Below are 27,799 nucleotides of genomic sequence, written 5' to 3' on the forward strand. Positions count from 1 at the left end.
GTCTTAGAAATCTATTTTTATCAGCTGTTCATCATTCATTTATTCATTCAACAAACATCCACTAAGTATCAGGCCCTCTTCTGTGCTCTTGGGATAGATCAGTGTACAAAACAGACCACGACGTTCACCCTTTCAAAGCTTGCGTTGTAGAGTTGTAGAGATAGACAATAAGTATAATATTTAAGTAAATTATATAATATGTTGTAAGGTAATAAACGTCATGGGAAAGAGAAAATGTGAGTGAGATTCAGAAGTCTGAGATTTAGAGGAGGTGGTCAGGGTAGGGCCACTGGGAGAGTGAAGCACAAGCAAAGTCTTGAGGAAGGTGTGGAACTGAGCCAAGCAGATATGTGAGGGAAGAGCCCTCCAAGCTGCAGTGGATTAGCTAGGGCAATGATTCTCAGTGTTTTGGTCTCAGGTCTCCTTTACACTCTTCAAATTTGTTGAGCTTTTGTTTTATAGTTGACATTTTAGATCCCATGAAAGGGTCCTGGGCTTACAGGGATCCCTGGGGCATCCTTTGAGAACTACTGAGCTGGAGCAAAGTCTCTTAGGGAGGCACACGACTGGTCTGTTGTAGGAACTCCAAGGGTGCCTGTGTGACCAGAGAGTGATCCAGGGGAGAGTCAGGAGAGGAAGTCAGAGAGGTAGGTAACTGTGTCCCAATCACGCAGGGCCGTCCAGGATCATGTAAAACCTTAAGTTTTACTCTGAGGCACATGGGGCATCACTGAAGAGCTTTGAGCACAGAAGGGGTATGATCTGACTTAAGGTTTTAAGAGGACACTGTGCTTGCCATGCTGCAACTAGACTGGAGGACACAGGAGTGTAAGTTGGGAGACTGGTAAGAGGCTATTACAATCATTCAGGGGAGGCAACCACTTTATCAGTTAACTCTAAATACATCAGTAGGCTCATTACAAACTCCTTTTGTATTGTTACAGTGATGCCACTTCCCTCTGACTGAGTCACATTCAATGTATTCTCTTCTCTTCCCCTCATGGCCTTATGTAAAGATGTTATTTCTTAATTGCACATTTCCTGTAATTTTCTTGTTAAAAGGCAGTACCGAAAAAAAAATCACTTACTTTCATAGCTCCTTTTTAATATTTTCAATTCTTACTCTTTTATCAGCAGACTAATTTTTCTAGGTCTTTTCAAACATATACTACTTTGAAAGGCAATTATGAATTCTTTTGTTAACATTTTTGTTAGTCATTTTTTTTCCCAAACCCATGGTTTTTTTTTTGAGCAAAAATCACCATAGCGAAACCTTTGACATATTACAAATATGGCACCCTGAAGTACAGAACCACATCTATTCAGAGTATTGCCTGGCCATGTAAGTTTGCCTTTAATAGTCCATTCCAGCATTCAGTGAGGCCGGTGACTTCTGGAAGGTACAACCTTCTATAGTCATTCTCTGGGCTTCCTCTGGTTTTTGCAGAGATCAGACTGGTGAATTAAACACCAGTGACGTGATGGTGACCACCACCTCTGCATCCCAGGATTTTAACGGTGACATTAATTTCCACTCTCTCACTTAGAATGTAATAATTGGTTTTCATTTACTACCTCGACTTGGGTGCAATTTCAGGGCTTCCTTACACTGACGGGTCTTACCCACAGGACTGGAAACAAAATGAGGTTATTGCAACTACTAAATATATCATCCCCAAATATACATGTGGGTACTGGAGACGTGATCACTGTGAGCCACATTTGAGTCAAGACGCCCCTGACCCCTTTAGATCCCACTTTAATGGGGTGACCATTTTGACCCTTTGGGTTTCTATGAGCCAATCAATGTCAATGTTTTATTACTGGTCCAGGTTTCCTCATTTTCTCCTCAAGTAAATGATAGACTATTAAAAAAAAAAAAAGAAAACTGTAGTATGTTTAAGCTTATTTATTCTATCTCTAAAATTTGTATCACAGAGAAAATGTCACCTTCTCTTATGTCAAGATGGCTTATAATCCATGTCTCAATCTAATAGATCAACCCTATTTTTAAATTCTTTGACTGTTTTAAAGCAGTGGTGTACTCAAATTTGGTCGTGCCAGTAGCCATGGCAACCACAGACCTCAAAGGCTACCTTTGTGGAAAGTCACTATTAGGACTTGGCAGCCCTCCACCGTGGACCCTCGGCTCACACCCACTGAGGTGGGAAAGAGGCATCAAACGTGGCCTCCAGTGGTGAGAAGATTGGAGGCACTGGCTGAGTTCTCGCAGGTGTGGAGACCCACAGAAGCCTAACACGGAACAGATTATTGTTTATTTTCTGGTCAATGAAAAGACCCAAACCTAAGTTATATAAAAGGAGAGGATAATGGAAATGGAAAATTTCTAAGAATAAAAAGAAGAAAATTAGTGAAACAATTTGAAACACTTTTCCTAGCTCAAGAAAATGCATTTGATAATTTCCTGAATGTCTCTAAAAGTATGGTTATACATTTTGCTATAATGAAATTTTAAGTCACTTTTAATGAAATTCGATTCACAAACAGCACAATTCACCCACCTTTAGTGTGAAGCTTGGTGAGCTGTAACACATATAAAGGATAATCACCACCCCAACTGAGATAGAAAACCTTTCTATAACTTCAAAAATTAACTCCTTCCAAAAAAGAGTGGATCTATGTATATGGATAACTGATTCACTTTGCTGTACAGCAGAAACTAACACAACATTATAAATCAACTACACTCCAATAGGGATTAATTTAAAAAAACAATTAACTCCTGCTCCTTTAGAGTCAATCCCTCACCCCCAGGCTCTGGCAGCTACTGATCTCTGTATTTACAGTTTTGCGTTTTTAGAACGTTTTATAAATGACCTGGCTTTTTCCACATACCAAAACACTTCTGAAATTAACCCTGTTATTCATCAGTAGTTCACTCCATTTTATTGCTCAGCCCTTATTTCTTTAGATCAATATGTCCCAATTTATATATCTCTTTATAAATTGATGGATAGTTGGGTTGTTTCCAGTATGTAGCTATAATGAATGAAGCTGTTATAAACATTCATGTTCAAATCTCTGTGTGGGTATGTTTTACATTTCTGTTGCGTAAATACCTAAGACTATTGAAAGACACTGCACCATTGCACCCCATCAACAACGTAGAAGAGATCCAGCTCTGCACACTCAAGCATTTAATGTTGCCAATTTTTCTTGTTGTTGTTGCTTAATTTTAGCTCTCCTAGTAGCTGTGTATTAGTATCTCATGGTGATTTTAATGTGAGTTTTTCTGATGAAAACTGATGGAAAGAAAGCGCCTTTCTATGTGTTTGCTCTCCAAATCATTTCTTTTTGGTAATGCATCTGTTCAAATATTTTAATGAGTATGTTTAAGTTCTTTATGTATTATTGATACAGTCTCCCATCAGATATGTGTTTACAAACATTTTCTTTCTGGTCTCTGGTTTGTCTTTTTATTTTCTTTTCAGTGTCTTTCAAAGAGCAGGGAGTTAAATTCAATTACCCAGTTTTTAGGGGTTCTGCTTTTTATATATGTTCTATAAAATCTTTGCCTAACCTAAGATCTCAAAAATTTTCTCCTATGTTTTCTTTAATTTTTGAATTTTATTTTTTAATACAGAAGATTCTTATTAGTCATCCATTTTATACACATCAGTGTATACATGTCATTCCCAATCACCCAATTCATAACACCACCATCCCACCCCCCAACTGCTTTCCCCCCTTGGTGTATACGTTTGTTCTCTACATCTGTGTCACAACTTCTGCCCTGCAAACTCGTTCATCTGTACCATTTCTAGGTTCCACATACATGTGTTAATATACGATGTTTGTTTTTCTCTATCTGACTTACTTCACTCTGTATGACAGTCTCTAGATCCATCCACGTCTCAACAAATGACCCAATTTTGTTCCTTTTTATGGCTGAGTAATATTCCATTCTATATATGTACTACCTCTTCTTTATCCATTCATCTGTTGATGGGCATTTAGGTTGCTTCCATGACCTGGCTATTGTAAATAGTGCTGCTATGAACATTGGTGTGCATGTGTCTTTTTGAATTATGGTTTTCTCTGGGTATATGCCCAGTAGTGGGATTGCTGGATCATATGGTAATTCTATTTTTACTTTTTTAAGGAACCTCCATACTGTTCTCCATAGTGGCTGTATCAATTTACATTCCCACCAGCAGTGCGAGAGGGTTCCCTTTTCTCCACACCCTCTCCAGCATTTGTTGTTTGTAGATTTTCTGATGATGCCCATTCTAACCAGTGTGAGGTAATACCTCATTGTAGTTTTGATTTGCATTTCTCTAATAGTTAGTGATGTTGAGCAGCTTTTCATGTGCTTCTTGGCCATCTGTATGTCTTCTTTGGAGAAATGTCTATTTAGGTCTTCTGCCCATTTTTGGATTGGGTTGTTTGTTTCTTTAATTTTGAGCTGCATGGGCTTCCCTGGTGGCGCAGTGGTTGAGAGTCCGCCTGCCGATGCAGGGAACGTGGGTTCGTGCCCCGGTCCGGGAAGATCCCACATGCCACGGAGCGGCTAGGCCCGTGAGCCATGGCCGCTGAGCCTGTGCGTCCGGAACCTGTGCTCCGCAACGGGAGAAGCCACAGCAGTGAGAGGCCCGCGTACCGCAAAAAAAAAAAAAAAAAAAAAAAATTGAGCTGCATGAGCTGTTTATATATTTTGGAAATTAATCCTTTGTCCATTGATTCGTTTGCAAATATTTTCTCCCATTCTGAGGGTTGTCTTTTTGTCTTGTTTATGGTTTCCTTTGCTGTGCAAAAACTTTTAAGTTTCATTAGTTCCCATTTGTTTATTTTTGTTTTTATTTCCATTACCCTAGGAGGTGGATCAAAAAAGATCTTGCTGTGATTTATGTCAAAGAGTGTTCTTCCTATGTTTTCCTCTAAGAGTTTTATAGTGTCTGGTCTTACATTTAGGTCTCTAATCCATTTTGAGTTTACTTTTGTGTATGGTGTTAGGGAATGTTCTAATTTCATTCTTTTACATGTAGCTGTCCAGTTTTCCCAGCACCACTTATTGAAGAGACTGTCTTTTCTCCATTGTATATCCTTGCCTCCTTTGTCATAGATTAGTTGACCATAGGTGCGTGGGTTTATCTCTGGGCTTTCTATCTTGTTCCATTGACCTATGTTTCTGTTTTTGTGCCAGTACCATATTGTCTTGATTACTATAGCTTTGTAGCAGAGTCTGAAGTCAGGGAGTCTGATTCCTCCAGCTTCGTTTTTTTCCCTCAAGACTGCTTTGGCTATTTGGGGTCTTTTGTGTCTTGAAAAAAATTTTAAGATTTTTTGTTCTAGTTCTGTAAAAAATGCCATTGGTAATTTGATAGGGATTGCATTGAATCTGTAGATGGCTTTGGGTAGTATAGTCATTTTCACCATATTGATTCTTCCAATCCAAGAACATGGTATATCTCTCCATCTGTTGGTATTATCTTTAATTTCCTTCATCAGTGTCTTATAGTTTTCTGCATACAGGTCTTTTGTCTCCCTAGGTAGTTTTATTCCTAGGTATTTTATTCTTTTTGTTGCAGTGGTAAGTGGGAGTGTTTCCTTAATTTCTCTTTCAGATTTTTCATCATTAATGTTTAGGAATGCAAGAGATTTCTGTGCATTAATTTTGTATCCTGCAACTTTGCCAGATTCATTGATTAGCTCTAGTAGTTTTCTGGTGGCATTTGTAGGATTCTCTATGTATAGTATTATGTCATCTGCAAACAGTGACAGTTTTACATTTCTTTTCCAATTTGTATTCCTTTTATTTCTTTTTCTTCTCTGATTGCCGTGGCTAGGACTTCCAAAACTATGTTGAATAATAGTGGTGAGAGTGGACATCCTTGTCTTGTTCCTGATCTTAGAGGAAATGCTTTCAGTTTTTCACCATTGAGAATGATGTTTGCTGTGGGTTTGTCATATATGGCCTTTATTATGTTGAGGTAGGTTCCCTCTAGGCCCACTTTCTGGAGAGTTTTTATCATAAATTGGTGTTGAATTTTGTCAAAAGCTTTTTCTGCATCTATTGAGATGATCATATGGTTTTTATTCTTCAATTTGTTAATATGGTTATTGATGTTAATCACATTGATTGATTTGCATATATTGAAGAATCCTTGCAACCGTGGGATAAATCCCACTTGATCATGGTGTATGATCCTTTTAATGTGTTGTTGGATTCTATTCGCTAGTATTTCTTCTTGCTTCTGCTGTCTGCCCTCTGGTTGATGAGGCTATCTAAGTGACTTAAGCAAGCTTCCTGATGGGAGGGACTGCTGGTGGGTAGAGCTGGGTGTTGCTCTGGTTGGCAGAGCTCAGTGACACTTTAATCCACTTGACTGCTGATGGGTGGGGCTGGGTTTCCTCCCTGTTGGTTGTTTGGTCTGAGGCAACCCAACACTCTAGCCTACCTGGGCTCTTTGGTGGGGCTAATGACAGACTCTGGGAGGGCTCATGCCAAGGAGTACTTCCCAGAACTTCTGCTGCCAGTGTCCTTGTCCCCACAGTGAGCCACAGCCACCCACTGCCTCTGCAGGAGACCCTCCAACACTAGCAGGTAAGTCTGGTTCAGTCTCCCTGGGGTCACTGCTCCTTCCCCTGGGTCCCAATGCACACACTACTTTGTGTGTGCCCTCCAAGAGTGAAGTCTCTGTTTCCCCCAGTCCTGTCGAAGTCCTGCAGTCAAATCCCACTAGCCTTCAAAGTATGATTCTCTAGGAATTCCTCCTCCTGTTGCCGGACCCCCAGGTTGGGAAGCCTGACGTGGGGCTCAGAACCTTCACTCCAGTGGGTGGACTTCTGTGGTATAAGTGTTCTCCAGTCTGTGAGTCACCCACCCAGCAGTTATTGGATTTGATTTTACTGTGATTGGGCCCCTCCTACTGTCTCATTGTGGCTTCTCCTTTGTCTTTGGATGTGGGGTATCTTTTTTGGTGAGGTCCAGTGTCTTCCTGTCGATGACTGTCCAGAAACTAGTTGTGATTCTGGTGCTCTCACAAGAGGGAGTGAGAGCACGTCCTTCTACTGTGCCATCTTGGTTCCTCTCCTCTGTTAGTCATTTTTTATTTATTCATTTTGACTCCATGTTTTTTTTTGCTCTTTTTATCAGACATATTTTTCTACAATGAATGTCTTACATTTTAAACTAGCTCTTTCTTTGACTTCAATTCCAACAAGAATTTTTTTCTGAATACATTTTTTTTGGTACATGAGTTCATTATAAAGTAAAAATAGAAGTTTCTTTCCCTTGGTACATAAAAAAATCAAATAAGTCTATATCATCTGTTATGATTCAATTAGAATGCAGTCACTCTGTTTCTCTGCATTTTAAAAATTCTTTCTACTCATCTATTTCAAATCTCAATGTTATTTTGAAAGATAATTTATTATGCAGCATTGGTTTCTATGTCTATTTCATCCTCTTGAAGAAGAAGCTTCACTAATCTTCCTTTACCCACCCCTCATTTCCTGTCCCTTGTTGGCTCATGAGGATGTGATCAATTTAGGCATATATTTATGTTATTTCTCATTCACTTCTGGTTTCCATACTGAGGCACTTGAAAAAATCTTACTGAACCAACTAAAACATTTTAAAACTTTTAAAAATTGAGGTGTAACTGACATACAACATTATATTCGTCTCAGGTGTATAACATAATGATTTGATATTGAATATATTGCCAGATGGTGTCCACCATAAGTCTAGTTAACTGTCTGTCATCATACATAGTTACAAAGATTTTTTTCTTGTGATGAGATCTTTTAAGATTTACCCTCTTAGAAACTTTCAAATATGCAACACAGTATTATTAACTGTGGTCACTATGCTGTACATTACATCCCCATGGGTTATTTATTTTATAACTGGAAGTTTGTACCTTCTGACTACCTTTACCCATTTATCCCACTTCCTCCCTCCCACCCCCCAATCTGACAACCAGCTATCTGCTCCCTCCTCCCTGTATCTATGGGCTTTGTTCTTTTTGGATTCCCCATACAAGTGAGCTCCTATTATATTTGTCTTTCTCTGTTTTTTTTTTTTTTTTGCGGTACGCAGGCCTCTCACTGTTGTGGCCTCTCCCATTGCGGAGCACAGGCTCCGGACGCGCAGGCTCAGCGGCCATGGCCCACGGGCCCAGCCGCTCCGCGGCATGTGGGATCCTCCTGGACCGGGGCACGAACCCGTGTCCCCTGCGTCGGCAGGCAGACTCTCAACCACTGCGCCACCAGGGAAGCCCCTTTCTCTGTTTTTACATAGCATAATCCCCACAAGATCCATCCATGTTTTTGCAAATGGCAAGATTTCACTTTTTATGTCTAAATAATATTTCATTATGTATACATATGTGTGTGTGTGTGTATCACATTTATCCATTAATGGACATATAGGTTGTTTCCGTATCTTGGCTATTGTAAATAATGCTTCTGTGAACATAGGAATGCATATATCTTTTCAAGTTAGGTGTTTTTGTTTTCCTTAGATAAATACCCAGAATTGGAATTGCTGTATCATGTGATAGTACTACTTTTAATTGTCGAGGAAACTCCATATGGTTTTCCACAGTGGCTACACCAATTTACATTCCCACCATTAGTGTACAAGGGTTACCTTTTCTCCACATCCCTCCTCACAAACACTTGTTATTTCTTGTCTTTTTCATAATAGTCATTCTAACAGGTGTCAGGTGATATTTCATTGTGATTTTGATTTGCATTTCCTAATGATTTGTGATATTGTCTTTTCACATATCTGTTGGCCTTCTCTATGTCTTCTTTGGAAAAATGTCTATTCAGATCTTCTGTCCATTTAAAATCAGATTGTTTGTTTTTTTATCATTGAGTTGTGTGAGTTCTTTACATATTTTGGATATTAACATTTGATCCAATATAAGATTTGCAAATATTTTCTCCCATTCAGTAGGTTGCCTTTAATTTTGTTGATGGTTTCCTCTGCTGTGCAGAAGCTTTAGTCTGAGGTAGTCCCACTTGTTTATTTTCACTTTTGTTGCCTTTACTTTTAGTGTCAAATCCAAAAATATCATTACCAAGGTGGATGTCAAGAAACTTACTACTTATGTTCTCTTCTAGGAGTTCTATGGTTTCAGGTCTTACATTCAAGTCTTTAATCCATTTTGAGTTAATTTTTGTGTATGGTGTAAAAGATAATGGTCCAACTTCATTCTTTTGCATGTGGCTGTTCGGTTTTCCCAACACCATTTATTGAAGAGACTGTCCTTTCCCCGTTGTATATTCTTGGCTCCTTTCTCATAAATTACTTGACAATATATGTATGGGTTTATTTCTGGGCTGTATTCTGTTCCATCAATCTATGAGTCCAAAACTATTGTTTCTTAAATTTAAGTGGAATTGAGTTGGTTCGGGGGTAGCACTGGTAGTTATTAATCCAGAAAAGAAATTTTGGTGTATTCTGTATAAATGGATCTTAACATGCTCTTAAATAGAGATGAGATGTTTCAGTGTGCTCATTAACTTGAGCCAAAAATTACATGAAGCCTTTCCTCTCATGAGGAGAAAGAGTAAAAAAGTACAAATTGGTTTATTGAAGATGACTAATAATTCTATAGTTGAATTTTCAAATTAAAAAAAAACCCTACCCTTATTTCTAAGCCGTTAAACTCTTATAAATAAAGAATAAAGTTAATAAATAAAATTATCATATTGACTGATGTCACCAATTTTATTGTTTGTTTTGATTTTATAATTTTTTTTGCAATTTCATATTCCTCCAGTTTGTAGGTTAATTAGAAAGTACTTTGAAACTTCTTTTTTTGTTGTTTGTTTTACTCAGGCAGTGTCCTCTTCCTCTTGCTCTCCCAAAGGAAGAGAAGAATGATCATCAGTGGCCAATGGCAGTTGCAGAACCAACACCAAGAACCAGCTTCACACTCAGGAGAGAACACTAAGCTTCTTCCTCAGAGTTTCAAGTGCTCTGCACATTCAGAGAAACTTCTCTCATAATGAACTACAGAAATGATCCCTGAAAACATAATCTTTGAAATTCCTATTTTCGGTGCAGGCAGTTCCTGACTTATGGTGGTTCCACGATTTTTCAACTTTACAATGATACAAAAGCAATATTCATCCAGTGGAAACTGTACTTCAAGTTTTGAATTTTGATCTTTTCCTGGGCTAGTGATTTTCCCTAAGATACTCTCTCGTGATGCTGGGCAGCGGCAGTGCTGCAGCTCCCAGTCAGCCACGCAATCACAAGGATAAACAACTCGTACACTTACAACTATTCTGTGCCCATACACCCATTCTGTTTTTTTCTTTTCCTTACAGTATTCAATAAATTACAGGTGACATTTCAACATTTTAGTACAAAACAGTCTTTGTGTTAGATGATTTTGCCCAACAGTAGGCTAATGTACGTGTTCTGAGTACATTTAAGGGAGGCTGCACTAAGCTGTGATGTACAGTAGGTTAGGTAGATTAATGTGGTTTCAACTTAATATTTTCAACTTATAATGGGCTTATTGAGATTTAATCCACCGTAAACTGAGAAAGATCTGTGTTATACTTCTCTTGAGTCTATATAGGGCAATTGCTACATATGTAGGGTGTACATATAATTTATTTTCTAAATTGGAACAAAACTGAGAAATAAAAGGTGCACTAGAACCTAGGACAATGGGTGTAATTGTGACTGTCCCCAGCACACCAAAATATCTCATCACCCTATAGACATGTATTGGAGAAGCACATTTCTTTCCACGGTTTTTGTGTCCTGAAGGGAAAGAAATTTCCAGAATAGTATGGTAGAAACACTTTTATCTTTTCTCTGCCTCTTCCCTTATCCCTCCCCAGAAGAGGAGGAGATTCATGAGTCTGGGAGAAAACTGAGCATGTAATCTCCAAGTACAACCACTGCCAAAGCAACCAATGTAATACTTGATACTTCCAAAAATAAAGATTTTCCCAGATGCTTGCTGCAGAAGGTTCTGATATTATATAAAATGATAAATGTTTGCTTGATAATTCTAATTTTCAATATCCATGTGGAGTTTTGAAAAATTAAATTAAAAAATATATCTCTCTTCACTACAACTCCCTCTACTGTAAATCTTTTCAAAGTCTTCAGGTAGAAACTTCTTTTTAAAGGAAAGCTTTCTTCTCATTTTTACGTATCATCAAAAGATGCCTTCTCTGTTTCTGAGAATCCTCTGTTTAATAAAATGTAAATTTAGCTTTTGCCTTTTTGCACTCATTAAGGGTGCAAATCAAGTTCAACCTACTTTATTTTGTGTATTCTTGAGCTACATTTATTAATAATCTAAAATTTAAAATCTAACCCAAATTGTGGAGCCCAAGTTGGGAAGTTTTTGTTTTTGTTTTTCATCTTTTAAAGACTTCCCTACAAAAGAGTGCCAATGAGTATATGTCACTTTTGAGCAGCCTATAGATCTTTCCATGGTATTGAATCTTTAATTTTAAAGACAGAAACAAAAGATACTAAAAGCAAAGCTAAACATTAACAAATGCCTATTTTCAACTGCTTGAAAAAATAGATGGCTTAATAAATAAAAAAGAAAGATGCAGGGCTTCCCTGGTGGCGCAGTGGTTGAGAGTCCGCCTGCCGATGCGGGGCGCACGGGTTCGTGCCCTGGTCCGGGAGGATCCCACGTGCCGCGGAGCGGCTGGGCCTGTGAGCCATGGCCTCTGAGCCTGCGCGTCCGGAGTCTGTGCTCCGCAGCGGGAGAGGCCACAACAGTGAGAGGCCCACGTACCACACACACACACACACACACAGACACACAGACACACACACACACACACACAAAAAGAAAGATGCAGTACTGTTCCAAATATATCTTTTAGATTATGAAATATCTACAGTCGTATACTACTGTATCAGCTAGCATTACCCGTATCTCTTAAATCCACTAGTATTTCAGGACTAAAAGACATCCAGCTCCTGATTATTTACTATGACTCTAAATACAGTGTCAGTTTGTTCTTTTACCTCTTCAGGAGTAAATTCAGTTGAGTATATGGGAGTCAAGAGGCCTGAACCATCCAGGCATCTTTTTTTGAGATGGAATATTTTCTTTACTCTAGCTGAAGGATCCCTAGGGAGAGACATCAAGAGGACACAGAGACTGCACTCGAGTCTGAGGAAGAATGCTGCCTTCACTAAGTGGATTCACTTATAAAACCCTTAACTGTCTTGAAACTGCTATACTGAAGGTCATTAGTCAGCATCTGATTGCTTCAGCAAGTTGTCTTTTCTTGGTTCTCATCTTGCACAGCTCATTACCTTCTTTAAATGCTTGTGGACTCTTATCCTTGGGTACACTGTCCTGACTTCCCTATTCTCTCGTGGCTTTTGTTTTTTCCTTCTGTTAGTGGATATTTTCTCTCCTTCAATTTTCAGGTGATTTCCAAAATCTTCTTGTCTCACCTTTTGCCTGTAGATATTTTCTTCCTTTGTGTCAACCGCCTCCTCAACAAAGAAGATTCCCACTTCTATACTTCTAGAAAAATTCCTAACTTCCTGCTAGACTTCTCCACCTCGAGCTATCTACACCTCGCAAAGCAGTGTGTGTTACCATTTGCGCAGGCCCTTTGTCTCTCTTCCTCTGTGGTCTTCTTCCTGCTCTTCCCTCCATCTGGAGCCCCTTTGCAAATTCAACCTGTTCAAATCCTGCTTAAGTTCAAGCCTCAAATACACTTCCAGCTCAAAGCTTATCAAGACTTCCTTTAACCACATTTGATATCTTCATGTTTTGAACTCAGGTGGCACTCTGGGTTGTCTAACTTACAGAAATGATTCAACTTCGTATAATTTGTTGGTTATTTATATACCCTTATGCTGTAATTCATAATTTACTCGTACTATACTATATACATGTTAAGAAAATGTAGCTTTCCCCCCCTATAGCCAGGCTGATTACCTTCACAAGCCACCACCCACCTGATGTGAATAAAGCACAGTAGTAAATGGCATATATGACATGACAATTTTTTCCTAAAGAAACATGTGATGAGTGTGGTTATTCACATATTTTTCCTGACTTTACCCACCATTGAGGATAAATGGTTCACATGTGTAATAATACACAAACTCCAGTGTCTGAGACCCCTCATGTGGCTATACAATACTTTACTCTGTCCCCTCCAATTTGTAACTTGAGGAGTCCTAGAGGAAGGGAGAAGAAAGATCCTGACTTAATCAGCACGTTGCATTCCTTCTGCTCCAGTGTCCTTTGCTCAGACTTTATGACCCCTTGTCACAGTTCACTCAAGGGGTTTGTCCCACCCCTTTTCTGTGTGCCTACCAATCTACTCCACTCCTTGAAAGAGCGATCTTATCTCTCCCCAGATATCTGAGAAGCTTGCTATTTTAATTCCACGGGGAAATTATAGGTCCCTGTGGCAGTAGGAATCACAGTGCTTTCTTCTATATCATTGTTCTCTTTTATCCAGAGCAGTCAAGCTCTTGAAGGGAGGAGACAAAGAGGGGTCAGAAGATGGTCAAGCCCAGTATCACACTGTACTTGTACCTGTTCCCTCCAATCTTTGGATTCTGGACCTCAATCTACCTACCCTTCAAGAATACTATACTCTTCTTGTACCCGCTCCAGCCGAATCTCTTTCAGGGAGCCTGAGTTCATCTGACAGATCTTACAAATTGGAAACCTATCTGCAGAGAAGATTCATATTTTCTCCCACAGTCCTAGACTCAGTGAAGATCAGAAAATACGTCTGGACTCCTGTTCCAGTGTCCTTGAGGTCATTAGACTGACGTGGCTCTAATGCCATGGCAATCTGTGTAAGTAAGCAAACCAAAGTCTAAGTCTGTATTTTATAAGCTTTATAGAAAATTTTTTACTCCTTTGTTATTAATTTTTTGTAGGGGAATTTAAATAATTTGAATTTGACCTGACATCATTTTATTACAAATTGGAAATATGGGTGAATTTGAACAGATGCTCTATGGAGTCAAATCTGCTTTAATCATTATTTCCTTTCTTTTTCTTTTTAGAAAACTACTATGGCTCTCTCTGAGAAAATCAAAACCGTAAGTAACCTGCAGGTAAAAAATAAATCTATTGATGCCATGTGGCTTCTACAGGGCTCCAACTTTCATGCAAACAAGACATGCCTTGAGAGAAAATTTCACCTATGTCTGGAATGCCCCACAGCACATTGTAAGAGGCTCTATGATGTTATTATAAACCTTTGTTGGTTTAAAGTTGTTGTAAACGGCAGTGTGATTTTTTACTGGATCCTAAGTTAATTAAGTGTTATCATAATGAACTTAGTGGTTGTTGATTTCATCATATGTAAAAAAACATATCTATCTGGGAGACGTCACAAAGTTTACTGTCATTGAGTGGAAAGAATGAAATCCCCAATTACATATGAATTTGGAGATATATATAGACATATATATCTGTATATATGTCTCTATACACACACCACACACACACACACACGTGTGTGTTTAGAACCATGTTAATTGGTTCACATTTTAGTTGAAGAACATGCATAACAAAAAGCTAAACCACATCTTTTTCACCTTTGACACTGTCCTGGGCAGAATTGAAAGTGAGGCCCACAGAACTCTGAATGCTATTGGCAAAATGATGTCCCCTTCCCAATACTTCTCACTACAGAATATCTAAGATACTAATGACAAGTAGGAGGCTGTAATTGGAACTGATGACTTACCTCCCTTTAGGACTCCATCAGAATGCATTTCATCATGCCTTTAACACATAAAGCCCAAACTCCCAGGTTATTTTTATCGCTTGTATTTTCCTCTATACCCTGTCATGGAGCCAAATTCACATCCCTCCCTGACCTGACAAACCTGTCCATTATATCCTCTGTAATTTAAAATCTGTCGTCAAGAAAATCCCCTAGATCATACATCTCTTTTTCTGAATGGTCACTTAACTTTCTTGATATAACAGAAAACTGGCAGTCTTCTGCTTCCCCTGCAGCATTCTTTTTAAGTTTATTCTTTAATTATGGTAAAGTAAACATACAATCAACTTACCATTTTAATGATTTTTCAAATGTACAGTTCAGTGATATTAAGTACATTCACATTGTTGTACAATCATCTCCACTGTCTACCTCCTGGACTTGTTTCCCTGAAGCCCTCTTGATTGATGGTTATTTTCTCTCTCACCTGTCACCTCCCATTGGACAGGGAAGGAGCAGGTGTTTCCTCATTACTGTTTGGGACCATTGCCCTTCCATTCGCTACTTATTGGACAACCCCAATTTACTGAAGCGTATGGCATCAGTTTAAACTGAACATCAGGCCAAACCTCTCAGAGCTGCATCATCCACAGATCCCTAGTTGCGATGACCAGATTTTAACACTTTGGTCACTCGTTATAGAGTTAAATTCAAAGTTCAATTTAAAAAAGTTAATATTTTTCTTTTTTCTTTGGCTTAAATCCTTTGGGAACATATCTGTCATGAGAGAAGGGAGGTATGTTTTGCTTCTTCTCCATTGTCTTTCTTCCAAATACTAGGCTGCTGCTGGCTCCTTCAGGGTGGAAGAGGGGATGGAGTGGCTTCAGGGAGAAGCAGGAAATGTTTACTTGAGAAGTATCAATCTATAATTGCATCTTTAAACCTGACTTTAGTCTTATGAGGGCTTTCATGGCAAAACAAGAGAAAAAGTTAAAAGACGATGAGAAACTGGGAAATACTTCATGCTATTTAATGGAACCACATAATATATTTCATAATATATTTCACAAACTCCTTATTGATCACATATGTATGTTGTTTCTAGCTTTTCTCTATTGCAAATATAGCTCCCATGAACACAATTTTGTCAATGTTTTCCCATTTAAATCGATTTTATTTTTTAAAGAATTTTTAAGTTCACAGCAAAACTGAGCAGAAAGAGTTTTCCTACCTCCCCCCACCCCGTCTCCACACATGCACAGCCGCCCCCGCTGTCAGTATCCCGCATCAGAACGGTACATTACAGTCGGTGAACGTAGAGCGATGCATCATCATCACCCAAAGTCTACAGTCTACATTAGGGTTAACTCTTGATGTTGTACATTTTACAACATCAGGGTTTTGAAAAATGACATGAATCCACGATTGTCGTATCATATAGAATAGTTTCACTGCCCTAGAAGTCCACGGATTTTTTTTTTTTTTTTTTTTCGGTACGCGGACCTCTCACTGGTGTGGCCTCTCCCGTTGTGGAGCAAGGCTCTGGACGCGCAGGCTCAGCGGCCATGGCTCACGGGCCTAGCCGCTCCGCGGCATGTGGGATCTTCCCGGACCAGGGCACGAACCCGTGTCCCCTGCATCGGCAGGCGGACTCTCAACCACTATGCCACCAGGGAAGCCCCACTGATTTTTTTTTTTTACTGTCTCCGTTGCCTTTTCCAGCAGGTTATATACTGAGAATACTTTTCAGATTGGTTTCTTTCACTTAGTAATATGCACTTCATGGCTTGATAGCACATTTCTTTTCAAGGCTGAATAATATGCCATTGTCTGAATGTACCACAGTTTATTCATCCATTCACCTGTTGAAGGGCCTCTTAGCGGCTTCCAACTTTTGGCAGTTATGATTAAAGCTGCATTCTTGTGCAGGTTTTTGTGTGGACATAAGTTTTTAAGTAATTTGGGTAAATACCAAGGAGCAAAATTTCTCTATCAAATTGTAAGAGTATATTTAGCATTGTAAAAAACTGGCAAACTGTCTTCCAAATTAGCTGTTGCATTTTGCATATCTTCTTTAGGGAGGTGTCTATTCAGATCTTTTCCCTTTTAAAATCAGGTTGTTGGGTTTTAAGAGTTTTTGGTAGATTTTGGATAATAATCTTTTATCAGATATGCTTTTTGCAAATATTCTCTCCCAGTCTTCAGCTTGTCTTTTCATTCTCTTGATATCATCTTTCACAGAGCAGAAGTCTTTAATTTTCCCAAAGTCCAGCTGTTCATTCAATAAGTTTAGGAGGAAAAGAAACATAGCACCATGACAAAAAGTTGGAGGATCTCAGAGGTCTCTAACCCACCTCTCACTCAGACATGGATCTTTTCTTACTTGCTTTAGCACTTTTTGATGGGGCTCTCCCCATTCCAGAAGGAAAACTGCCCTATGGGGACAGTATTAATCCCTGGAAAGTTCTTGAGTATGTTGAGTCTACTCTGCCTCTGGATAACTTCATACCACTACTAGTTCTAATTCTAACTTCTCGTGCAACACAGAATAAATCAAATCCTTATTTCAAAAGTCAGTTCTCCAGGTATTTGAAGACACCAGTCATGCCTACCAAAGTCTTCTCAATAAGTTATTCCTCAAGTAACAGATCTCTCAAATCATGTCACTTTCTCAAATCCTTTTGGGAAAAAGACTAGGTTATATTTATTCATTCAAAAAATATTTATTGAGTTGCTACAGTATGTCAGATAAAATATGTTATTAATAATATTGAGTAGAAAATAATAATAATCCATGCAGATAGTTTGTCTTGATAGAAAATGAGAGAATGAGATGAGCCATATTTTAATGAAAGTCTGTTTCATAACTTTCCCATTTTTTGGTACTTTTTGATTTTGGAAGTAAATTATGGGCTAAATAAATGAGCTCTACTTCAGAAGACTAAAACTCTAGTATTACCTGAATAATAGTATATTGAAGTGTTTTAATACTATCTTGTTGCTTTCCATTTTTCACATATCAACAAAGAGTATGGATCTTTCTCATTTATTGTCTAAATAACATTTATTATGTTATCATAATATCATTATGTTCTTCATATTATAATTACAAAATCACTTAAAACCAACTCTGCTGAATATTTTCTTTCCAGTGTCTCAATTTAACTGAGAGACTTGATTTTCATTTAATGAACAGAATACTAGTTAGTATAATGGAAAATGATTTTCTTTCTTGTTTCATTACTTCGACAAATTGTGAAACACAAGTACTAGTGTTAGTAGAGACTTCATACAATGCAGAGGAGCTTTGCTGTAGCATGGCCACTTTCTCATTCTGGCTTTTGAACACTTTGCCTTTCTACTGGATCTCTGATTCTCCACTCCTTGTAGGGAAGGAAAGAATGCAGATGGTCCGTCAATCATTCCCTCTGTCTTTCATCTCTCCTTATTTCCTGCTTCTTTACTCTTGGTCTATAATCATGAATGTAACCTCCTCTCTTTCTCATCTTGGTGAATTATAATCTATTTAGTCACCCAACTTGAGAGTCACTTGGCTGCCTCCCCTCTCTTTCCATTACCCAGTAGGTAACTAAAACTTATCCATCTTAATTTCCAAATAACTGTTCAGTCTGTCTCCTCTGCTTTACAAGGACTGACCTTGCCTTTGTTGAGGCCCTCATCTTTTCTCACTGAACAGTTTCCATCATCTCCTATTTGGGGTCCCTGACTGCCATCTTGACTTCCCCCTCCAATAAGATTTTTTGTGACAGCCAAAAATACCTATCAGAGTTGCAAATGGGGACTTCCCGGGTGGCACAGTGGTTAAGAATCTGCCTGCCAATGCAGGGGACATGGGTTCCATCCCTGATCTGGGAAGATCCCACATGCTGAGGAGCAACTAAGCCCGTGCGCCACAACTACTGAGCCTGTGCTGTAGAGCCCACGAGCCACAACTACTGAACCCATGCACCACAACTACTGAAGCCCACACACCTAGAGCCTGTGCTCCACAACAAGAGAAGCCACCACAATGAGAAGCTCACACACCACAATGAAGAGTAGCCTCTGCTCGCCACAACTAGAGAAAGCCTGGGTGCAGCAACGAAGACCCAACACAGCCAAAAATAAATAAATGAAATAAAATAAATAAACTTATTTTTAAAAAGTTGCAAATGTGTTGTCTTCCAGTACTAAAACTTTCTTGTAGCTAAACCCTAGGACTTTAAAATAGCGTAATAAAATAAAATAGCATAAAAGACACTTGTATTTGGATCCTACTTATATACAATGATTCAGATGCCTTTACTTCTCCCCAAGTTCCCTGTGCTTTTTACCGTAAGAGTTACTGGCACGTCTCTGGATGGATCATGCTTTTTCGTACATATGAGCCTCTGCCATTTTTCTTCCTTCTGGATATAAAACTCTGCTCTCTCTAGTCTATTTTATCAATTTATACTCATTTCCAAAGACCCTTCTAAAATTTCACCTCTTGAAGGAAGTCTTCCCAGACTTTTCCATGCAGCATTAAGCACTTCCTCTAATCTATATATATCTTGTTGGTGCTAATATGTAATTTAATTTGTTACGCTGTAGTTATATATGTCTGTCTCAATCATCACAGTAAAGCACTCCCTCAAGAACAGGAACTGGAATCTATTTCATTTTTATATTCCTAGTGTCTAGAATATTGCCTGGAGCATCATAAATATTTATCAGGTCAGTATCCCAGGCAGAATTACCCTTTCCAATTCTGCTCTATAGTCCTTTGTTTTAGACACAAAGATAACATTATCAATGTGCTCTTTACCACAGTTGATGGATTGAGAATTACTGAATTGTCAACGACTAAATATGGTTGGCGCAAACCGCTTGTGATCCTTCTCTTTTCTAGGAGGACTTAGTACATGCAGTTGGTGAGAGTGCAGCATTGGGGATGGCAGGAATAATATTGTGGGGAGGATATGAATGTTCTGATTCAAAGGTAAGCAGTGATTACTCCGTCAGCATCTTGGAGGTCTTCTAGATATTGATTTTTTTAATTTTTCAGGTTGGAGACAAACGGTTGCAGATTATCTACTCACTTGACTTTAATAAAGCGCAAAGAGGACAGGCACTCACATTGAGCACTTACTCTGTACCAGCCACTGTTGCTGGTAGTAGCGTAGAAAGGGCACAAGTTTTCCAATCAGACAACCCTAAGTGAGAATTCAAATTTTACATTCTAGGGGTGTAATCTTGGACAAGTTAATTAACCTCTCTGAGACTCCATTTCTCCATCTAAAAAAAAGGATTGAAATAAAACCAACTTTGCCAGAATTTTGGTAGATTAAATGATGTAATATATATGTGGCAAAGAAAGAATACTAAACTTTAAAAATAAATATTTTTTTCATCCACATGGAGGATGGATTCTCCAAAAGTGATTCTTTATTTTCTGATTATCTATGATAGAAATGCTCATGGGAGGAAAAATATATTTATATAAACTTTATTAACAATCTACTCTTGATAGAAATGCTCACGTGGAATAACTCTATTATTTTTCCACAGGTGACTTTGGACATGTTCAGTTGGTGGCCTGTCACACTACCTAAGTGAAAATTCTGAAACCACAGTTTTTCCTCACTTCTAGGTATTAACACATAGTTCAATTTTCAGGTATTAAAACATCCAGTCTCACGAAATATAAAAACAGCCACGTCTTTCTCGTTCGGCATTGCACGAGTCAGCGTGGTGGGGTTAGTAAGAGCAGGAGGGTTGAATTGCTTGGGTTCCAGTGTTCACTTTTTGCTACCTACTAGCCATTTGACCTTGAGCAAATCTCTACAATTTCTTTATCTGTAAAATGGGGCAAATAATAGTATCTATCTCATAGGGCTGTTATGAGAATGACATTATTCATACATGTAAAGCACTTAAAACAGTACCTGGCACATGGTAAGTGCCATATACGTGGTGGTTGTTATTCTCCAGGTTAAAACTTCTTGCTTCTCCTCCCCACACCCCAAGCCTGGGTTTCAGTTATAGGGAAGAGGAGCACCATCAATTTTGTTGCTCATTTGCTTCAAGGATGGGTAAGGAGACTAGGGTGGAGAGGAGACAGCTGGGCAAGGTAATTTTTATTTATTTGGTGACGTTTATAATTGTTGTTGTCTCTTGAAGACCTTTGCACATGGCTGCCACGTAGGGTCTGGCTCCTTCTTGCATGAGGGGCCCTTGAGATTTGGTTAGGGACACTCCCAACACCCACAAAACTTGCACCTCCAAGCTTTTGCTCCTGAGGCATTGGAAAGAGGGAGCTGGCATATGCTGAGATGGGGAAGGCTGTCAGAGCAGCAGGCTGGGAAGAGGATCAGGAGATCAGATTGGAGTAGGTTAAGGTTGAACTGTTTGTGAGACATCCAGGTGGAGATGTCAAACAGGCAGGTGGGTGTACAGTCAGTCAGGGATAAAGTCTGGGAAATACACATTTGGGAGTTCTGTTTAAGGCAGTGAGATGGGATGAGTTTATCCAGAGAGAGTATAGCTGGAGAAGAGAAGGGGTCCAAGAACTAAGCCTAGGGCACTCCAGGGTTAAGAGGTAGGGAAGCTGAGCAAGAGCTAGTAAAGGAGATTAAGAAGGAGCATTCAGTGAGATAAGGAAAAACCAGGAGAGTGTGACATCCTGGAAGATGAGTGAAGAAGGAATTTCAAGGAAGAGGGCTGGGACAGAACAGGGGATGCCCCAGTTGAACTTGATTGGGTTTACCTGTGTACTATGCTCTCTTTGATTACAGTCTCCCCGCAATCTTTTCTTTTCTCCCTCCTCCCTCCCCCTTCTTTCTTTCTTTCTTCCTTCCTTCCTTCCTTTCTTTTTCTTTCTTCCTTCCTTTCTTCCTTCCTTTCTTTCTTTCTTTCTTTCTTTCTTTCTTTCTTTCTTTCTTTCTTTCTTGCTTCCTTCCTTCCTTCCTTCCTTCCTTCTTTTCTTTTTTCTTTCTTTCTTTCTTTCTTTCTTCCTTCCTTCCTTCTTTTCTTTTTTCTTTCTTTCTTCCTTCCTTCCTTCCTTCTTTCTTCTCTTTCTTTCTTTCTTCCTTCCTTCCTTCCTTTCTCTTTCTTTCTTTCTTTTTCTTTCTTTCTTTCTTTCTTTCTTTCTTTCTTTCTTTCTTTCTTTCTTTCTTTCTTTCTTTCTTTCTTTCTTTCTTTCTTTCTCTCTCTCTTTCTTTCCCTTCCTTCCTTCCTCTTTCTTTCCCTTCCTTTCTCCCCCTTTCCTCCCCCCACTTTCTTTCTTTTTCTTCCTTTCTTTTTTATTCTATGGTTTCCTGGTTTTATTTTTTTCCATCTGTCCTAGAAACCTCCTCAGATACCTCAGATAAGGAGTCTTGCCCTGACTAAAAATGACATTTTTTCCTAAATATAGTATGAAGCTGGCCTAGACTGAATGTGCCTTGAACAAAAATATTACGCACAGGATTTTCAGAACTTGTAATTGCCCAAGTGATCCTTGTTCAACTGCCTGCCATTAGGTGCTTTATTCTGCCTTATGACTTTGCATTTGAACCCCTAAATCCTTATTAGATGGATTCACATTTCCGGGGCCTCTTCTCCCAGAGAAACTATCCCACTGTTTTACATTAATTGGAGTTTTTTATACAAAATAACTGACGCGCTAGTTGAAAACACACTTGATGTTTATTGAATCTACTAGGATTTTCCCATGGTCCTTCCTTTATGGATCAAGGCAGGCATTGATGAAGATTCTAGCCAGCTTATTCTGGGTTAGCTGATGATGTTGTTTCAATTAGGCTAGCCCATTCTAGCCGCACAGTGTGATCATGCATAGGTGGAAATGTGTCCTAGTGTTAAAGCCCAAAATTGTGGACACATCAATGGCACCCAACCGTAGACTTATGGGAAGACAACCTTACTTTCTATATGCTATACAAGTGACTTAGGTATTTGGTTGTAAATAATGATCTTTTATAGACTCTCCTACAACCCAACTGATGAATAAATAATGGATGATATATTTATACTATGAAACTGAATCACTGCTACTTTTTTTATTAAAAAGGGCTACATGTATGAACATGGGGGAAAAAATCTCAAGAATGTTGTTTGAAAAGCAAGTTGTATAAAATAAAATATCCCAAATAATATAAATTTATATAAACATTTAAAAACACACTGGGACTTCCCTGGTGGTGCAGTGGTTGGGAATCCACCTGCCAATGTAGGGGACACAGGTTCGATCCCTGGTCTGGGAGGATTGCACCTGCCGCGGAGCAACTGAGCAACTAAGCCTGTGCCCCACAACTACTGAGCCTGCGCTCTAGAGCCCGCGAGCCACGACTACTGGGCCCGCGTGCCACAACTACTGAAGCCTGCGTGCCTAGAGCCCGTGCTCTGCAGCAAGAGAGGCCACACACCGCAGTGAGCAGTGGCCTCTGCTCGTCACAGCATGGGGGAGCCCACGCGCGGTGGCGAAGACCCAACGCAGACAAAAATAAATAAATTAATTAATTAATTAAAGAAAAAAGAAAAGTATAAAAAATTAAAAACGCAAAATAATATTACATATTGTTCATAATTACATTTATATGTAGTAAAGTTATAAAAAGATGGATGCAAGGACTACGCCCCGCCCCCAACTTCAGGAGGACGGTTATCTCTGCAGAGGTAAGAAGAGGAGTGGGAGAACTTGGCAGGCTTAGAAAAATCTGACCTGATATTAACATAGATGAAGTATCAGTATCAAAATTGTTTCACAATTAAATTTAAATTTAAAAAAACCCACGTTAATGATTTTCTTTGTAAAGCGTTACTACAAATACCTCTTTAAGGATAGTCTCTAGTGGAAAAATGTGGAATCATCTTCCCCCGAAAATGGTTTGAAATTGGTTCGTTAGTGTATTCCTAATCAAAGGCATGGATCATCACTTATGGGACTTTATAAGGACTTAGTCTATCATTTAAATGATTAATCACTGAAACGCTCTTTCTTCCCAGCCTTACCAGATATAAAATTCAGGTATTAATAAATACCACCTGGATAATGGAATCACATTATGAAAGTGATCTGAATAGATCTCTGTTTTTCCTACAGGAGACCTGCTTGTCTGTGCAAAAATTCATTCAAGGGCCATTGGACCGTTATGCTGTTAATGTGACAACAGCAGCCAAACTCTGCAAAGTCTATGTCATAATAATGGAAGATGTGTTCGAAAAGCACCTGAATCCTCCTCCTATCTGCATATGCCTGAAAGTAGCAGTAAGAAATATGCCCTAAGTAAGAGCTTGAGAGTCATCATTTCTCCAGCCAATAAACTGAAGACGATAAAGGACATGAAGGATGGGCTTGTGTGTCACTGCTGTCATGGCTGGCATGGAGAGTCTTGCCAGCAACGTTCTTTGGATGTCTTGAGAGGGAAGAATAAGCCTCCTATGGCTAACTTTAAATTATCGGTTTCTCTGCATGACCTTCTCTGCGACTCTGTTGATTTTTTTTTTACCCCCTACGACTACGTCAATATTTCCTTGAAATACTGAAGGGTAGGAGATGCTGATTTTTTTTCTTTAACTTCAATCTACTTCTAAAATATCTGTTGGCTTTAAAGTAAAATAAATAAATAAATAAAGGTATTCATTGGCTCCATAGAGCCATTAGATAGAGCAATTATTTATTGGGTGCTTACTTCATGCGAGGCACTAAGGATAAGGATGTGAATGTACCGAAGTCTCTGTCCTTGGGGAGCTTAAATTATTGTGGGAAAATGAACTATAATAAATAAACAAATACGTTTATATCAAATGGTGCTAAGTGCAGTGGAGGCTAACAAAGCAGGGTAAAGGGATTAGGGAGTGTGGGAGAGCTCTGGAAATTACATCTAAGGTCGTGAAATGTGGCTGCCTAATGAGAGGACCTGAAGGCAGGAGGCGCAGATCACAGATGTGTCTGAGAAGAGCATTCTGGGATTAGGGAAGAGCAAATGCAAAAGTCGTTAAGTGGAAGCAGATTTGGAGGGTTTCAGGGCCTCAAGAAGGCCACTGTGGCTGATGCAGGATGAAGAGTGAGCCAGGTCATTAACTGACTCTATTTGAACTAAGAGTTTGAGTGAAGGTAACTTTAAAAAAAGAAGAGAAATTTCTGGAAGAAAATGGGTCAAGTAAGATGTTATCTACATTTTATTATTTTTTAAAAAAATAAATATACACTTAAATTGGACAGCAACAGGAGCATCTATTATGATTAGATGTTGCTACAATAGTTTTGAGACTCTGATTGCTAATAGCAAATTGAGAAATTGGTAATAAGGTCATGTGAGATATGGAACGTACAATAACATGGGAGCTACAGAAGGCAACCATTGTGTTATAGCTGTTTCTGTTCCAACAATTGGGAATTCCTACATGATACAAGTGACCCCAGGATACCAAGTCATGGGGCAAGAGGGAATCTATACTGAATGCTGTAGGGCTCAATTTTATCCAAAGTATCTCTAGGGCTCTTAGAAATTCATTTGGCAATCATCAGTATCAGAAGGTAAGCCCTATTAGACTCCCATAAATGGAATTTGTATAGGAAATTCTTTGATGTGATACCTGCTGGTTTATTAAAGTGTACTGTATCGAAGCAATCTCCTTTGAGTCTTGAATGCATGGCAAGTCATTTGAAAAATTCATATGATGACTTGATCTGACCTAGTTGTAATCCAGATCATTTTCTTTCATAAAGATTCAAAAGAAATTATACTATCTCAAATACCGTTTCCCTCCCTAGTTTAGGGAAGATGTTTTCCTGCCTGAAACTTTCCAAATATTAGACTTTTCTTGGTACTTTATCCAGCCATATAGAACGTTGATAGGTAGATCACACTCAGCTTCAAACTTCATTTGTTTGTCTATTTTCTCATTTTCAGGAGAAGTAACTTTAAAGAGGCAGTGAAATATAGTAAGCTAAATTGGGGGCTATTTGTAAGTTCCCCTATTTTGTTGGTATCCTGCTGCACCAAGACTGCAATTACAGTAATTCGATTCTCGTGCCCAAGCAAGAAATGTTTCTACAACTGTTAAAAAGTTGGTGCTAAGCCATGATAAGTGAAAAAGAATAGCTCCTTCTATCCTTACAGTAATAAGTTTTTCAACGATTATTATACGAGTTTCGATATGCAGTGGATTCCAGTAAGGCAGGCAAAGGCAAATATTAGTACATATTATCACCATTTTGAAGATAATGGAAATAAGATACAGAGATATTGAGAGGTATAGCCAATTTTACCCACTAATCAGTGAATATATAAAGGATGGCATACACATCACTGCTTTCCACTGTTTAAACTAACATGCCTCCAAAACAGTCAAGGCATAAGAAGGATTAAGGTAGATGAAAGAAAAAGGGAAAACGTATGGAAAAGACATAGAAGAAAATAGGACCCCCCAATTCTATTCCCCACAAATAATCATTTAACTTTTTCTAAATAAAAAACGTTATATTTTATTTCACTTAAATTTAATAGCAAGCAAAAGAAACGTTTTAAAACCAAAGGATGCCACATTTCTAACAACAGATACATCAAAAATTTTGGCTTGTTAAAAAAAATCTGCTCAGGTTAAAAACAGATTATGAAAAACATTGAATTTTTGTTATTTATTTTGACTTGCATAACTTTGGGTTTCCAGACCATAGTGCTTAGTAAACTGTCTCATAAAAACTCATCAATTATGTCTAATCCAAAGACAAACACATACATCTCTATTTTTCTTAAATAAAAGATCGAAATTTAAACTCCATTACTATGTTTATGATAATTCTCCAAGAGACATTAATAAAGGATACACTGTAATCAAAATATCTTATAAATACTACAAACCACTTTAGTAAATGAAACATACCTTGTAAGATGATTGGTAATACCTGTTAGAAACCCTGAGAGTGCCCATCTCGCTCCCGAATTACCTGAACAATGATACTTTGTCTGTTGTCTAGGGCAGTGCTCTTTCTTACCTCCCATTAATTGTTAAAAAAAATCACAGTACCCTTTATTGGACACAAACTTTTTGATGAGATACTTGCTTTTTTCCAGTCTTGTAATTGTTCCACACCATTAACTTTTAAATCAGAAAGAATGTATGTCTTCATCTCAGTAGCAGTATGTCATACTTTCTGGTCCTTAGTAAATTCATGTCATTGTGTTTATTTGTATATTGGAGATATTCTTTACAAAGCCGCCTAGCTTTCTCTCCTAATTCAAACTCCCATCTTCAGCTCAGGATAATTTTCTTTCATTATTTTTCATTCTCTCTGTTCATTTAAGAAATTACTATGAGATGGATCTTAGCACTTCTAGATCTATACTCAGTGTTGCTTTTCTTTCATGTATTCTAAGCCTTTGTCTTTTTTGTTTTGTATTATGGATTTGCCCACTTTTTCTTCTGGAATGCTAGTCTAGTCTTCACAATATTCTGACACTCGTATTTTTAATTCCAAAGAATTCTTTTCTTGTGTGTGTATGTGATCCTTGGCTATCCATTTATATTTATGGGGGAACAGAGTGATTGCAAACCGTCATAGGGATCCCCCAACCCCGGCCAGCCCCCTGCCTTTGTTTGGGTATATTTACTCAACAGGACTCTATGTTGAATGGGAGAATGGGCTGTAGACTGTGAAAGGGGCTGAGGCACGCTGACAAGTAAGATTCCATCTGGGGCATGTGAGCAGAAAACAGGCAGGTTGGTAGGAACACTCACAATCATCAGAGTAAGGAGAAAATTACCTTGGAAGAGGAGTGTAATTCCCTCGAGGGCTGAGAAACCTTTTTATGCCCTCTGTGCCCACTGGGGAGACCCAACTATACCCAGCTCAGCACTGCTCTTGTATTGGGTCTCACAGACACTCTGAACCCTACCTGGGAAGGTCTTTCTCTATATTTCAGCGTCCCGGCGTCACATGGCTCTCTTACTTGTCGTGCTCCATACTCTGGGAAGTTGAATGGTCTGACTGGTTCTGCTATACTGGAGTCAATATTTTAACTGATTGCTCAGATAATTGGTTCCCCATGCACTTGCATTTTTTGGAGCTGTTGTCGCTGCACCTAAGGTTTATTTCTCCAGTGGAAGGGACAGTTCATACCTCTAAAGTAAA

The 27,799-nt window shown here is 38.7% G+C and overlaps 1 protein-coding gene and 1 non-coding gene across 2 annotated transcripts in view; one reads left to right on the top strand and one right to left on the bottom strand.

Moving 5' to 3' along the window:
• The window catches only part of LOC132430532 (hyaluronidase-like), a 57,318-nt gene extending 33,052 nt beyond the window's left edge, over nt 1–24,266 (top strand). Inside the window, exons 2-4 of the mRNA XM_060019792.1 lie at nt 14,015–14,050; nt 19,574–19,663; nt 23,765–24,266. Of these exons, the coding sequence (XP_059875775.1) occupies nt 14,015–14,050; nt 19,574–19,663; nt 23,765–23,947 (309 nt within the window). The 3' untranslated portion in view covers nt 23,948–24,266. The remainder of the gene's footprint in view (nt 1–14,014; nt 14,051–19,573; nt 19,664–23,764) is intronic.
• On the bottom strand, nt 9,812–10,022 carry LOC132431400 (small nucleolar RNA U3). The gene has a single exon (XR_009520710.1). It is a non-coding gene; the product is annotated as a small nucleolar RNA U3 (small nucleolar RNA).
• Nucleotides 24,267–27,799: the final 3,533 nt, after the last annotated feature.

The sequence above is a fragment of the Delphinus delphis genome, chromosome 9, assembly GCF_949987515.2.
Source record: "Delphinus delphis chromosome 9, mDelDel1.2, whole genome shotgun sequence".
Taxonomy (NCBI): domain Eukaryota; kingdom Metazoa; phylum Chordata; class Mammalia; order Artiodactyla; family Delphinidae; genus Delphinus; species Delphinus delphis.